This window comes from Bos grunniens, chromosome 21 (genome assembly GCF_055505025.1).
Source record: "Bos grunniens cultivar Pamir isolate PY7600 chromosome 21, Bosgru_T2T1.0, whole genome shotgun sequence".
Classification (NCBI taxonomy): Eukaryota; Metazoa; Chordata; class Mammalia; order Artiodactyla; family Bovidae; genus Bos; species Bos grunniens.
Genome location: NC_141185.1, coordinates 47559977 through 47571695, shown reverse-complemented (window position 1 = coordinate 47571695; position 11719 = coordinate 47559977). Strand labels below are relative to the sequence as shown.

Here is an 11719-nt window from a genome sequence, read left to right as displayed (position 1 = left end):
TTGAGAGGACAGGAACTACTGGGGTTCAGGTTGGAGGGAGGTGTGCATGGGCTTTTCCAGGCAGCCCCCACTGCAGTGTGAGTCTGGATGGACAGGTGGAACGTTAGCTCAGAAGGAACACAGGGGCGTGCTGGGTGAGGAGAAGTGCCAAGAGCTCTGTGCTCTGGAACGCCCGAACCACATTACCAGCATGCATGTGCCATCCCAGCGTCCCTCAGTGCAATCAGGTACTGGGGAGGGAGAAAAAGCTCCTACCATGTCTGCATTACCTTTCGGCATATTACCTTTGGGAGGACACCGGGGGTGCTTGCCATCCTTACCAGGCCACTCCACACTCAAAGAGCCGAAAACACGGAAGGTGTTAACCAATCCAGCTGCAAAGGGATGGAAACAATGGCAGACACTTGGGCACCTTTCTCCCCAGGACGGCACAAGCACAGGGCCATCACTGTCGCTCGCCCTCCTGGACAGGCAGCTCTGAACTGGCCCTAGGTCTCCGGTGACACGTGTGGGCACCAGACGCAGCAGCACTGCAGGCTCTGTGAAGGCTCCTTTCCCCTCACAGCTGTTCCTGTCATACCCTGAGCCCGGGCAGAGGCTCAGGGCCTGGCCTGGCCTCAAGGCCAAGTCTCATCCTCTGGAAACACAGGGCCACCTTCAACACCTGAAGCAGAAGGACTCAGAGCTCACCTTCCGTAATGTCCCAGGGGACACCTCCTAGGAACACCTTGCAAGAGTAGATGGGGTTCTTGTAGTTCCGGGGAGGGAGCTGACCACTCCATGTGCAGGTGGCTTCATTCACAGCTTTGGCAGAAGACAAAGAGAAACTGGAGTCAGAGAAGCCACAAAGGCACTGCCCTTCTCTGTGGTGAACCTGCTCGGGAAGGAGACAGGCCACAGTTCCCTAGCCTGGCTGCTGGGAGAACATTCATGACTACTCTGAAAGGCAGGAAACCGGACACCTCTCCAAACCTGTCAGCCCAGTATGGTAACCCTGATTCACCAGTTCTGTTTCTCTACTAAAACTGGGAGGAATGGCAAACCACATGTGCAGGGTGAAAACGATCACAACCTGAGCAATTGTCAAACATAAAACTGATACACTAACCAGAAGACAGTTTTATCTAGTCACTGCTTACAATACCAATTAATTTGAATTTAGAATTATAGGCATACCTCGGAGGCATTGCAGGGTTTTGTGCCAAATCACCACAATAAAATGAACATTGCAATAAAGCTGATCATACAAACTTTCTGGTTTCCCAGTGAATATAAAAGTTGTATTTATACTATATTATCATCTATTAAGTGTATGACCACATCATGTCTCAAAAAAACATTTTATTGGCTAAAAAATGCTAACCACCATCTGACAACACACGTCACTATAAACCTTCAATTTGTTAGGGGAAAAAAAAGCAATCTCAATAGATTGGAAGTTTGGGATTGACATGTACACACTGCTCTATTTAAAATAGATAACCAGTAAGGACCTACTGTATAGCACAGGGAACTCTGCTCAATATTCTGTAATAACCTAAATGGGAAAAGAACCTGAAAAAGAACGGACACATACACCTCTCTAACTGAATCACATCGCATACACTTGAAACTAACGCAGCAGTGTTAACCAACTGTACTCCAAAAAAAATTTTTTTTTAATTCAGTATTTGTAAAGTGTAATAAAGTGAAGTTCAATAAAACGGTATGCCTGTACTTGAAAGCAAACTGGACAATTTTTCATACAACATCCTAAATGCTTCCTGGTCCAAATGGACCTTCTCTGCAAATGTTCAAATAAGGAACATCATTCCGTTCTCCTGTCTGCTCCATGAAGTCATCACTCACAGAAGTCAGGACACTGACAGTAAGAACCCCACCAGCAAGACAAGAATGTGGTCACAACTGCTCCAAGTCAGAACTATTCCGCACCATCTCTAGACATATCTTTGCGGTACTGAAGGAGATACTGGGCCTTCTTGATCCCAGCACTGTAAGATAAGAGATTTTCTCCCAATCCCGCAGCTTCCTGTTTATACCAAACAGAACCCTGTCCAAACCTCTTATAAAGTTTCTCTGACACAGTTAAGAAACCCTTGTTGCTGTATAGAGTTGAAACTATCTTCTGTTTGGCCTGCTCTAAACTTTCTAGAGTCCCTGCTCTTCTTGGTGACTGACCAGTTCAGCATCCTATTGGAACAGTCTTCAATCCTGTTCCCACTCAGTCTATGCCCTTGCAGATCGGAGACTGACCTCAGCGTGGACCAACTAGTCCTTGCCTGTTTTACTCTCCTCCTCCACAACTGGACTGCACAGCCAGTGAAATGAACCATCATTTTCATTCAGGACAATGACATGGAAGGCCACTCTCTGAAAGGCGCAGGTCCAATGTGTTGCTACAGCAGGAAATTTAGGCACCATCAGCAATATTTGGTGAACAAAAACAGAAGTAGATATAATGGCCTCACCCAAAAGCATGGTAAAGTTACTTCATAGGGGAGCAACGGCAACAGACATCCGTTACCTTGGAGGTGGACAAATGGACAACCCACACATCCCTTGGCTACCAGTCAGAAAGTCTTGGGGAAGGAGGCTCCAGTGTGGGTTGTGCCTGACACGTCTCTGAATGAGGAGGGGTGGGAGGGAGGCAGACAAAATTCTAGGCATCACTGCCAGGGTTTCTCTTGAAGCATCCACCCAGGAAAAGACTCACAATCAACAGCAGTGCATGATCTCCATGGAAGAGAACAAGTCAGAGATGGATCCAAACGCTAAGGGGCATGACCCTGTGGTTCTAGGTCATCACGTTCCCTCTCTGCTCCGATTCAAAGGCGTTCCCGAGTTTGTCCCCATTAGCACTTACTCCTCAGAACAGACCATTCTGTGCACATGCAGAGACTCCACCATGCAATCAAGTCCTCTTCCGGACAGGTCACTTGTCTGCCCTGAGAACGAGGGCTCGGGCCCCACTGCAGGTGCATGCCCACACTTACCTGCAGCTTGCCTGTGTAGTCTGGCCTCTCTCTCTATGCTGAAAGGGTCTTTGGGAGCTTCGAGAAGGTCCCAGGACGGCCACACAGAAGCTCCTGGCCATCTCTTTGATGCACTGGTTGGGGAGGGAGTGACTGCAGCCAGAGCAGCTTGCTCTTGGTCCATCCGGGACCCAACCCCCATCTTTAAAGGGTCTCTGGGGCCACCCCCCGTCAGAGACAGGAAGGGCAGGGGAGGGGAAATTCGGAGGCTTGACTAGGGAAGGAAAAAGGAAGACAGAGGTTTTTAAATGACAGGTGTTATAAAAGTAATAATTACACTATAGAAATTATGAAAAATACCATTTAGTATTTGATACATTTTCTTTTAGACTTTCTATACATTTTTAAGAACAGCTGCTCTTACATCATAATTTAAATAAATTTTTTTCTCCCCAATTCAGTTTTTTCCTTCCTACTGCCAATCTTCATAACCATTTTTAGTTAATTTATGATATTCTTTTTAGGGAACAAGTTACACTTCACTGACCTATTCCACGTACTGCTAAACATTTAGATACTTTCCAAGTTTCCAGGATTATAAATAAAAACTTTAAGGTGTAGTTTCTTCTTATTTTGTGTCTTCTCTGGTCACATTCCTAGACGTAAGATGTCAAAATGCTTTCTATGAGGGTTCTGTGTTCTGTCAAAAGCGTGTGAGGACACAAGTTTCACTACACGCTTTTGTCAAGGCTTTAAAATTCTACTAATTTAAGTGGGTAAAAATATACCACATTATCAAGATAGAAACTGAATGATTACTCAATAAAGTATCTCCTTAAGTTGAAATACTGCCTCTATTTCCTCTTCTGTGAGTTGTCTGTCCATATCCCTTCATCAATCAACTTTTGGGGCAGGGATCTGAGAAAATTCTTTAAACAAAAATCTCAAAGTATCAATATTAAAGCTGGTTACCAGGCAGATTCCTAAGACTGAGCCCCATCTAAAGCAACGAACAGAATTAGGAGCATCTCATCTAATTCCACTTTGTGAAGTGAAGTCAAAGTCACTCAGTCATGTCCGACTCTTTGTGACCCCATGGACTATACAGTCCATGGAATTCTCCAGACCTGAATACTGGAGTGCGTAGCCTTTCCCTTCTCTAGGGGATCTTCCCAACCCAGGGATCGAACCCAGGTCTCCCACATTGTGGGTGGATTCTTTACCAGCTGAGCCACAAGGGAAGCCCAATCTTTATAGGGGAATAAACTGCAGCCAGAGAATCAAAGGGACCTGCTCATGGTCACCATTTAGGGTCACCCCTAGGGAACAAGTTACACTTCAGAATCCCACCAGGACTCCCCTATTTACTCTCGAAACTGTTTCCTAACAGCTCTTGGAGTGACTGGTGAAGAGGCTTCAGCTCAGGTTCCAAGTGCGCTGCTCACTGGGAGCAGTGGGGACACAGGGCACCCTTTGTTCTGCCGACGTTCAGAAGTCCTAGAGCCTCCCATCGCCCCACCTCGCAGCCTGCAACCCACCTGCTCAAGCTCACCTGCCCTCCCCATCGACCCCCCAGTAAGCTACATACGATCAAATCTGAGAGATGATCTGATCCCGAGCTGAAGCCACTGGTGTCCGAGTCAGAAGGGCTGCTAGAGCGAGAGTCCAGGATGGGCCGGGTGTCCAGGCGTGGTCCTCTGATGGAAGGTGCTGGAAATTTGTCCACCAAGTCAGATCCAAGCGGGTCCAGAGGCAGGAAGCTCAAGGGGGGCTTTCCCAAAACATTGCCCAGTGGGTTATGGAGCATGCTCAGTACTAGGAAGAGGAGGGAAAAGAATCTCATGACCTCTTAGTTTTCTTCCCAGACAAGCGCTTTCCCTTTACACCCAGAGCAAGACACACCAAGGCAGGACCACCAAAAGCCTGAGAGAACCACAGTGACAAGTGTAACGAGCAGATGTACACCCAGGGTATCTAATGAGAGGCAGGAATAGGATGGCTTTCTGAAGACCCAGGTCCCTGGGACAGTAGCATTTGGGACATTCTGTGCCACTGGGGGGCCCTTGTGACAGCCGCTACCAATGTCTGAATACACATGCCCATGTCATCACAGGAGACACCGTCAGCACAGTTAGGAAGCCCAAACCATACTCCTTCCTTGCTGCCTGCCAACACGTCTATCAGAAGAATGCACCGCGTGCCCTTTCTAACACTACGTAGCTAAGACACAGAATTCCATGCCATGCCCCAGAAGTCCGGCAGAGCATAAGCATCCATCTCATCCGAGAGGCTACTGTGTGCAGAATTCCAGCCCATGCAGATTCTCCTAGACAACCCTGGACTTCAAACATTTAGGACGGAAGCAGTGACGTTGTGGTCGAGCTGCTCTGGCTGACAGCAATCCTGGCTGAGCCTGATACCACCTTCATACACCTGCCTGCTCTGGGAAGCTCCGAGTCTCCGTTTTCTCATGGCATCTTGGGTGGAATACCAACTGCTTCATAACATGGTCAGGAGGGGTCGGTAATTAAAATAGCAGATGGAAAGCGCTCAGCACAGCAGAGCCCAGTGCACAATATTTAAATATTAAACATCAAAAAAAGAGTGAATCCAAGGCCAGGAGAGATAAGGGAGGTAAAGAGGACAGCAGAAGACAGCAGCACTTTCCCACACTTGGCCCTGGGGAAAAAGGAATCCAAAGCAAAGCAGAACACCCTTTTATCCACTGAGAGGGGGTAGGGGGGTGGGAGAGGTACGGTGGCACTGAGGTTAGAAAGAAGCCTCGTTACTCTGATGTTTTTATTTTCATCTGAAGAAAGGGGAAAACACTCCCCTCAAAAAGGCTATGAAGTGAAACCAAAATAACGTGTTTACGTGTGAAACTGTTCAATACACAGTGGCTGTGAGTGGCTCCACCTCACAGTTAGTCACTAGTAACTGAGAGACACAGGTCACCTGAGCTGGTTTCCTCTCGGGGTACAAGTCAGTCTGAGTGTCTGGCTGGGGCTGTGGTGGGTTCTCAGGAGGCACAAATAAACCTCTCCAAGCATGAAATCAAAGTGAAAGCATGCTTCCAGGGTACACCATTCACCACGGAGCATTTGTACAGGATCAGATCAACCCGCTCCCCCCTCAGCCAACCATGCGTCCCTCTCAGATCAAGACAGGTAGTGTATCCTTAACTTGATCCACAGACAGAGAGGATCAAGAGAAGGCAGTGTATCCTTAACTCTTTCTTTTTTTTTAAATGCAGGGAACGGTCTCGGATGCATTTATTTATTTTATTGTATTTATCCTTAATTTTTAAAGAAACTGTCCTACCATTCTCCAAAGCAGACATACCAGTTCACCTTCCCACCAGCACGGGGGAAAATCAGTCCCTCCACATGCTGGCCAACAATCAGGAGGGCTGGAAGCCAGTCTAATGTGTGTGTGTGTTGGGGAGTTTATTACTTAAAGACTTCATTTTTTAAGGAAACATTCTTTTAACTAGTTTCCTGAGCACAAGCACTTAACTGCATACTGAAACCAAATGTCTCTCACGCTTGAATTCTGACACCCATCAGAAATTATCTCTGTCAAGTTTCTCAAATATGCCTGACAAAGCCCTGTCTCAATGACACACGAAGTCCAGACCCCTGGAACCCATGCTGAGAGGGTAGCGGGGTGGGCGGTGTGAAGATTTATTCCAGGCTCCTCCTGGGAGCTGCAAGATGTGGCAAAAAACAAACAAACAAAAAGCACTGTGAAAACTGACAGTTCTCTGAGAATACAGATCACGTGTGTTGGTCTTCAAAGTGGTACCATTGCCCTGAGGGGCCTCATCTTTCTTCACATTTTACAGAAACAAGTTTATGGTGGTGAATGAAGAGGTAACAATCAAATCTTAGAGAGCTTTGAAAGCCAGGTTAGGGCGTTTAGACTTTCTCCTGAGGGAGGGTGGAGACGCGTGGCAGCTCCTGTGGAGACAAGCCAAGGGGGCTGACCAGGGACCATGGGAAGACGGGGCCGGCAGCCAGCACCTGGCTGAGGCTGAAGGTCTAGTCAGACATGGGCGGCTCGCACAGGCAGTGGCAGGAGCCTGCGGAGACACGGGGCTGTGGGGTCTTTCCAAAGAGAATGTGGAGGAGGAAACGTGTCCATCGGTGGGCTGATGGACCAGCCACAGAGGATGGAAGATACGGCCACGTGTCACAGGTGAACGACACTGGACGCAAATGGAGAAGCAGCAGCAGCCACGTGCTGTCAGCTACCAGAGGAGTGAGGGGCAGACAGGAGAGACAGGGTCAGGGGACCGAGAAAACTGAGTCCCAAGGGTGGTGCCGCCAGCCCGTGTGATCACCGGTGGCTGAGGTGGGGTGTGTGGAGGCTACACTGCTGGATGGCATCCTTAAACGGACACACAGGGACAAGCAGGCCTGGGGTTAAAATGTAACATAGACACTGAACTCCTCAGAAGGTAAAGGACTGGGGAACTGGGAAGAAGAACAGAAAGAATGACTGTGAGGGAGACGAGGCTTGGGGCAGAAGCCTCCACCCAAGAAAACATCACCCTGAAGGGAAAAACCATCCATCCACCCACCAGGGACAAACAAGATACAGGGCAGTTTGTTGATCCCAGAAAAGGGTGGCACCGCAGAGCGCTCCAAGAGTTGTCGAGGGAAAAACGGCATGAAGCAGGATGCAGAAAAATCCTTAAGGAGATGTCAGGCCCAAATGACTTGTGTCTGGGGGCACCGAGGATGACAAATGTGGACTACGGTGACCGTCTTCACCTAACGTTTTAAAAAGGTGTGTTTGAAAGCAATGTCCGTGCCAGTGTAGACCACATTTCTCATTCATGTTAATCTGTGTTCATGACTGTTATTCATGCATCTAATAATCACAAACCCATCCACCTCAACTAGCTTACAAATATTTTTGACATGCTCACAAAGATATTTGAGGCTTTATCAAATTCCTATGTCAAAGCTAGAGATTATGTCTGTAACACTCCAATTGGATAATAAGCCTGTCTAAGAAGAAAATGGCATGACCACCGATGATGGCCACTAATGAACTCCACTTTCTTAAGGGCTCAGAGTTCATGGTCAAATCATCTGCTCGACAATCTGGACCAGGTTCAAGGAAGCTCCAACCACTAACAGCAGCTTCCACTCACTGTACATCTAGGATATTCCAGATACCGAGTCAGAACCACTTTAGATAAATACTCTTACGCTGAATCCTAAGAACTGGGTATTATTACCCATCTTAACAAAAGGAAACCAAGGCTCAAAGGTCAAGTGTTTATAGTGAGTCTGTCAGGTAGTGAGTGACAGAGTGGGACCCAGTCCTTTCTGATTCTTTGCTTTATCCTCTGCAACACACCATTCACTACTTTTTTTTTTTTTTTAATACTCCGGACTTTACATCTTCTGGTCTTGACATTTCTCTTTTGTTCAAATTCCTTTAAGACCATCAACTACAGATAAGCTATCTCTGGATTCCAGAGGTCAGTACCTTGGGATCTAAATCATCCAAGTCTTAAAATTTCTCTAGGACCTTGCTGCTGTAGGAACTCATTAAAAATGTATCCTGGCCCCCACTCCAGACCTATGGAATCAGAACCTGCATTTTAACACGATCCCCAGGAGATTTGTGTACACATTAAAGTCTGAGAAGCGCTAATCTAGAAAAATCCGAGGCTTGCTACTTCAAGCTTCTAATAAGTTCCCCTTTACCACACCCCTAAACCTTTCCTAAGTAAGTCTTTGCTTGACTTAAAAAAACTTTGGGTTATTCAAATACAGCTTTTACAGCACAACAGCGACTGACACCCAGGAGGAAAAAAGAAACCAAGGTGGCTACACACGACACGACCCAGGGAGCTTGATCTCTCAGACACCCCCTTAGCCTGCAACCCACGTTACGGGGGAGATGAAAGAGGGAGAGAGGTCTAACCAGGAACAAACGAAGAATTTTAAAGAGATTGGCATGGATTGTGATAACAGTTTCAGGAAATTTGACAGCCAGGAACAAGCTGAACATTGTGAAAAACATTCAAGACGAGAACTCTGTAAGCTCACACCCTCATACGGAGCAAATACAAAGAGAGCCTGGGCCTAATGCTTCAGGCAGACAACTGCTAAGAGACAAGGAAGAGAAAAATGCTGTGTGGACACCACTGGGTCACCGGGCAAGACTGCAATGTGAACAGTGAGAGCATGAGTTTCATCAGAGTACACTTATCAATTTTAAGTTGACTGACGTTCATAACTTTTGTTGTATGTCAATGTATTTTAGAACATCTCTAGTCCTCATGGTACAGAAAGAAATTATATAAAGAGATATATAAAGAGAGAGAATTGCAAATGATAAAGCAAATGAGGTAAATGTCAACAACAGGAGAATCTGAATAAAATACTTTTGTATAATTTTTATACTTGTGACTTTCTGTAAATTTAAAATTTCCAAACAAAATTTTTTAATGACAGAAAGGAAAACTAATCAATTCTCATTTGACTTTCTTCATCTTTTTCAAGGCAACTGATCTGACCAGAAAAGGGAAACCAAGCACCACTAACTGGGACTAGAATCCCAAGGGGGAAAAATGGCAACTGAACCTTTGGAGCCTCTGCCTATAAGAGAAATCTTCTTTTGAACTAGCTTTTTAAAGGGTCAAAAACACTTGTATAAATATTTGCAGGCACACATGGGTACAGAGTTCTGCCTTCTCTACCAAGCACACCAAAGGCCCATCTTTACCATTCATTCCAGTAGTAATTAGTCAACATCTGGCAGAAAGCAGGTGATCAATGCTTGCTGAACAGCAATGCAAGAAAGGCAGTACTGTATCCCCAGGAGCAGTGTGCTCACTGAGGCTATGCCCTTTCCTATCAAGGTTACTCAATTTAAGGACACAGTGCTGCCTTAGATACAATTCAGAATTAGAGGAAAAAACCTTACTTAGTTCATCCTGACCCTGCCCATCACCAAAACAGTGGTTGAGAGAAGAATAGTTACTTGACATATCAAATTTGTGACAATATTCCTTCCACTAGTTTCAAATACTTTCTCCAAAGAGAATTAAAGACATACAGATACAGGTTGAAGAGGGTCACTCTCCCCGGGATCCTCACAGCCTCTGAAAAAAAACACTTCTACACTGAGAAACAAGAATCACGGAAGAGCCCCCACTGAACATTACACCAGCCACACAGGCAAACAGGGGAGGGGGCAGTGCCATCGGACAAACATGTAAGATCAGCGTGTACCAGAATTAACACACCCAGTCCCATCAGCACCTCCTCACATCAGTTTCCTGCAAATACTCAACTGGAAGGGGCCAAGAAGAGAGGAGTTTCACTAGAAGATATGAGGAAGACAAGAAAACCTATTATCAAGAGGCAAGGATTTTCCAGGGGGTTTGATATTTCCTTCCACCCACAGAAGGAGACAAGTTTCTGACGCTCTATGGTGGCCTGACTGTTGTCTTTAGCCCAATCTCACAAAGGACCTGGCCAGACAGTTCTCTGAGCATCTACAGATCAAAGGAGGAGAGCAGCAGAGACACTGGGCTTCTCGGGGAGGTGGCACCTCACCTCGGCCCATGAGACCACATCTCTCCTCTACAAGGATGCTCAGTGAGCAGCGCTGGTTCCCACCAGCCAGGAATCGAGATGGAAGGAGCCAGCCTGTCTTCCTAACTTTAAGTATAAAGTGTACCCACTGGAAAGGCACACTCTCTTCAAGCCATACAACCTAAAATCTAGTGGACGTGACAGGTCCCTTATGCTATAGGCCAGTGACTGATCTCAACCTCCACTCCCCATCACAGGGCAGAGCGCTTCATCAAGGTCAAATGTTGAATGTTAACCTAGATGGATTAAGGGTCGTGTAGGGAGTGCCCTATAGGCACCTTGTAGTGACTCTGACTTCTTTGCTCTGACCAAGGCCAAGGCCCTGATCTCTTTGCTCTGTTCCTATCCTGACCTCTACAACTCAGGGAACACAAAGTCTTGAGGTTTACCAGGTGTCCCCAGCCCTGGTGGCCAAGCGGATGGTGGATCCTCATTTTGCAAATGTGACTAAGGAGAACCATGTGCTCTGCTGGAGCCCCCCGCACACGGGCAGGAGTCCGCAGCAGCTACGGACGGCTCTCAGTGAAGTCGCAGGGAGGAGAGGGCCTGGCAGGGGGCTCCAGCTCATTAGCACTGCCTCAGAGGGTACAGGAGACCAAAGCAGCAGCAGTGTCTTTAGACTGATTGTTAACTTTCTCCACTTTCACCCTTCTGCGCCTGCTCCTGTGGGTTTTACAGCTGAGTCACGGCTAGTTTTCGGAAGCCTTCCCTGAGAGCACAAAAGCACCAGAGTCTGACTGCAGCGGCAGCCAGGCATCAGGGGTCCACACTGTCAGACACCGAGCCTGAGCTCAGCTCGGAAGAGCCCATCACAGCTGTGTGCCACCTGTCTGATGGGAGAAGTCCTGAGAGACACCCAGACCAGGAGCCATTATGTCTAGCCTGAGATGATGATGATGTTATTTAGTCGTTTAGTCCTGTCTGACTCTTTGTGACCCCATGGACTATACCCTGCCAGGCTCCTCTGTCCATGGGATTTCCCAGGCAAGAATACTAGAGTGGGTTGCCATTTCCTCCTCCAGGGGATCTTCCCGACCCAGGAATGCAACCCTTGTCTCCTGCATTGGCAGGAAGATTCTTTCTTTCACCAACCCACCTGGGAAGATTCCCTAGTCTGAGACACAA

General features: G+C 47.1%; 1 protein-coding gene across 36 annotated transcripts in view; it reads right to left on the bottom strand.

Moving 5' to 3' along the window:
• Positions 1 to 11719, bottom strand: part of CPEB1 (cytoplasmic polyadenylation element binding protein 1) — a 108370-nt gene that overhangs the window by 8617 nt on the left and 88034 nt on the right. For 17 of the 36 annotated variants that reach the window (XM_086364413.1, XM_086364397.1, XM_086364390.1 and 14 more), the window contains 4 exons: positions 4561 to 4787; positions 2994 to 3246; positions 691 to 804; positions 285 to 374 (listed from right to left, as the gene is read on the bottom strand). In XM_086364413.1, the coding sequence (XP_086220539.1) occupies positions 285 to 374; positions 691 to 804; positions 2994 to 3246; positions 4561 to 4787 (684 nt within the window). Of the gene's footprint in view, positions 1 to 269; positions 375 to 690; positions 805 to 2993; positions 3247 to 4560; positions 4788 to 11719 lie in introns of all 36 variants that reach the window. The other 19 variants (XM_086364392.1, XM_086364387.1, XM_086364389.1 and 16 more) reach the window with 3 other exon arrangements.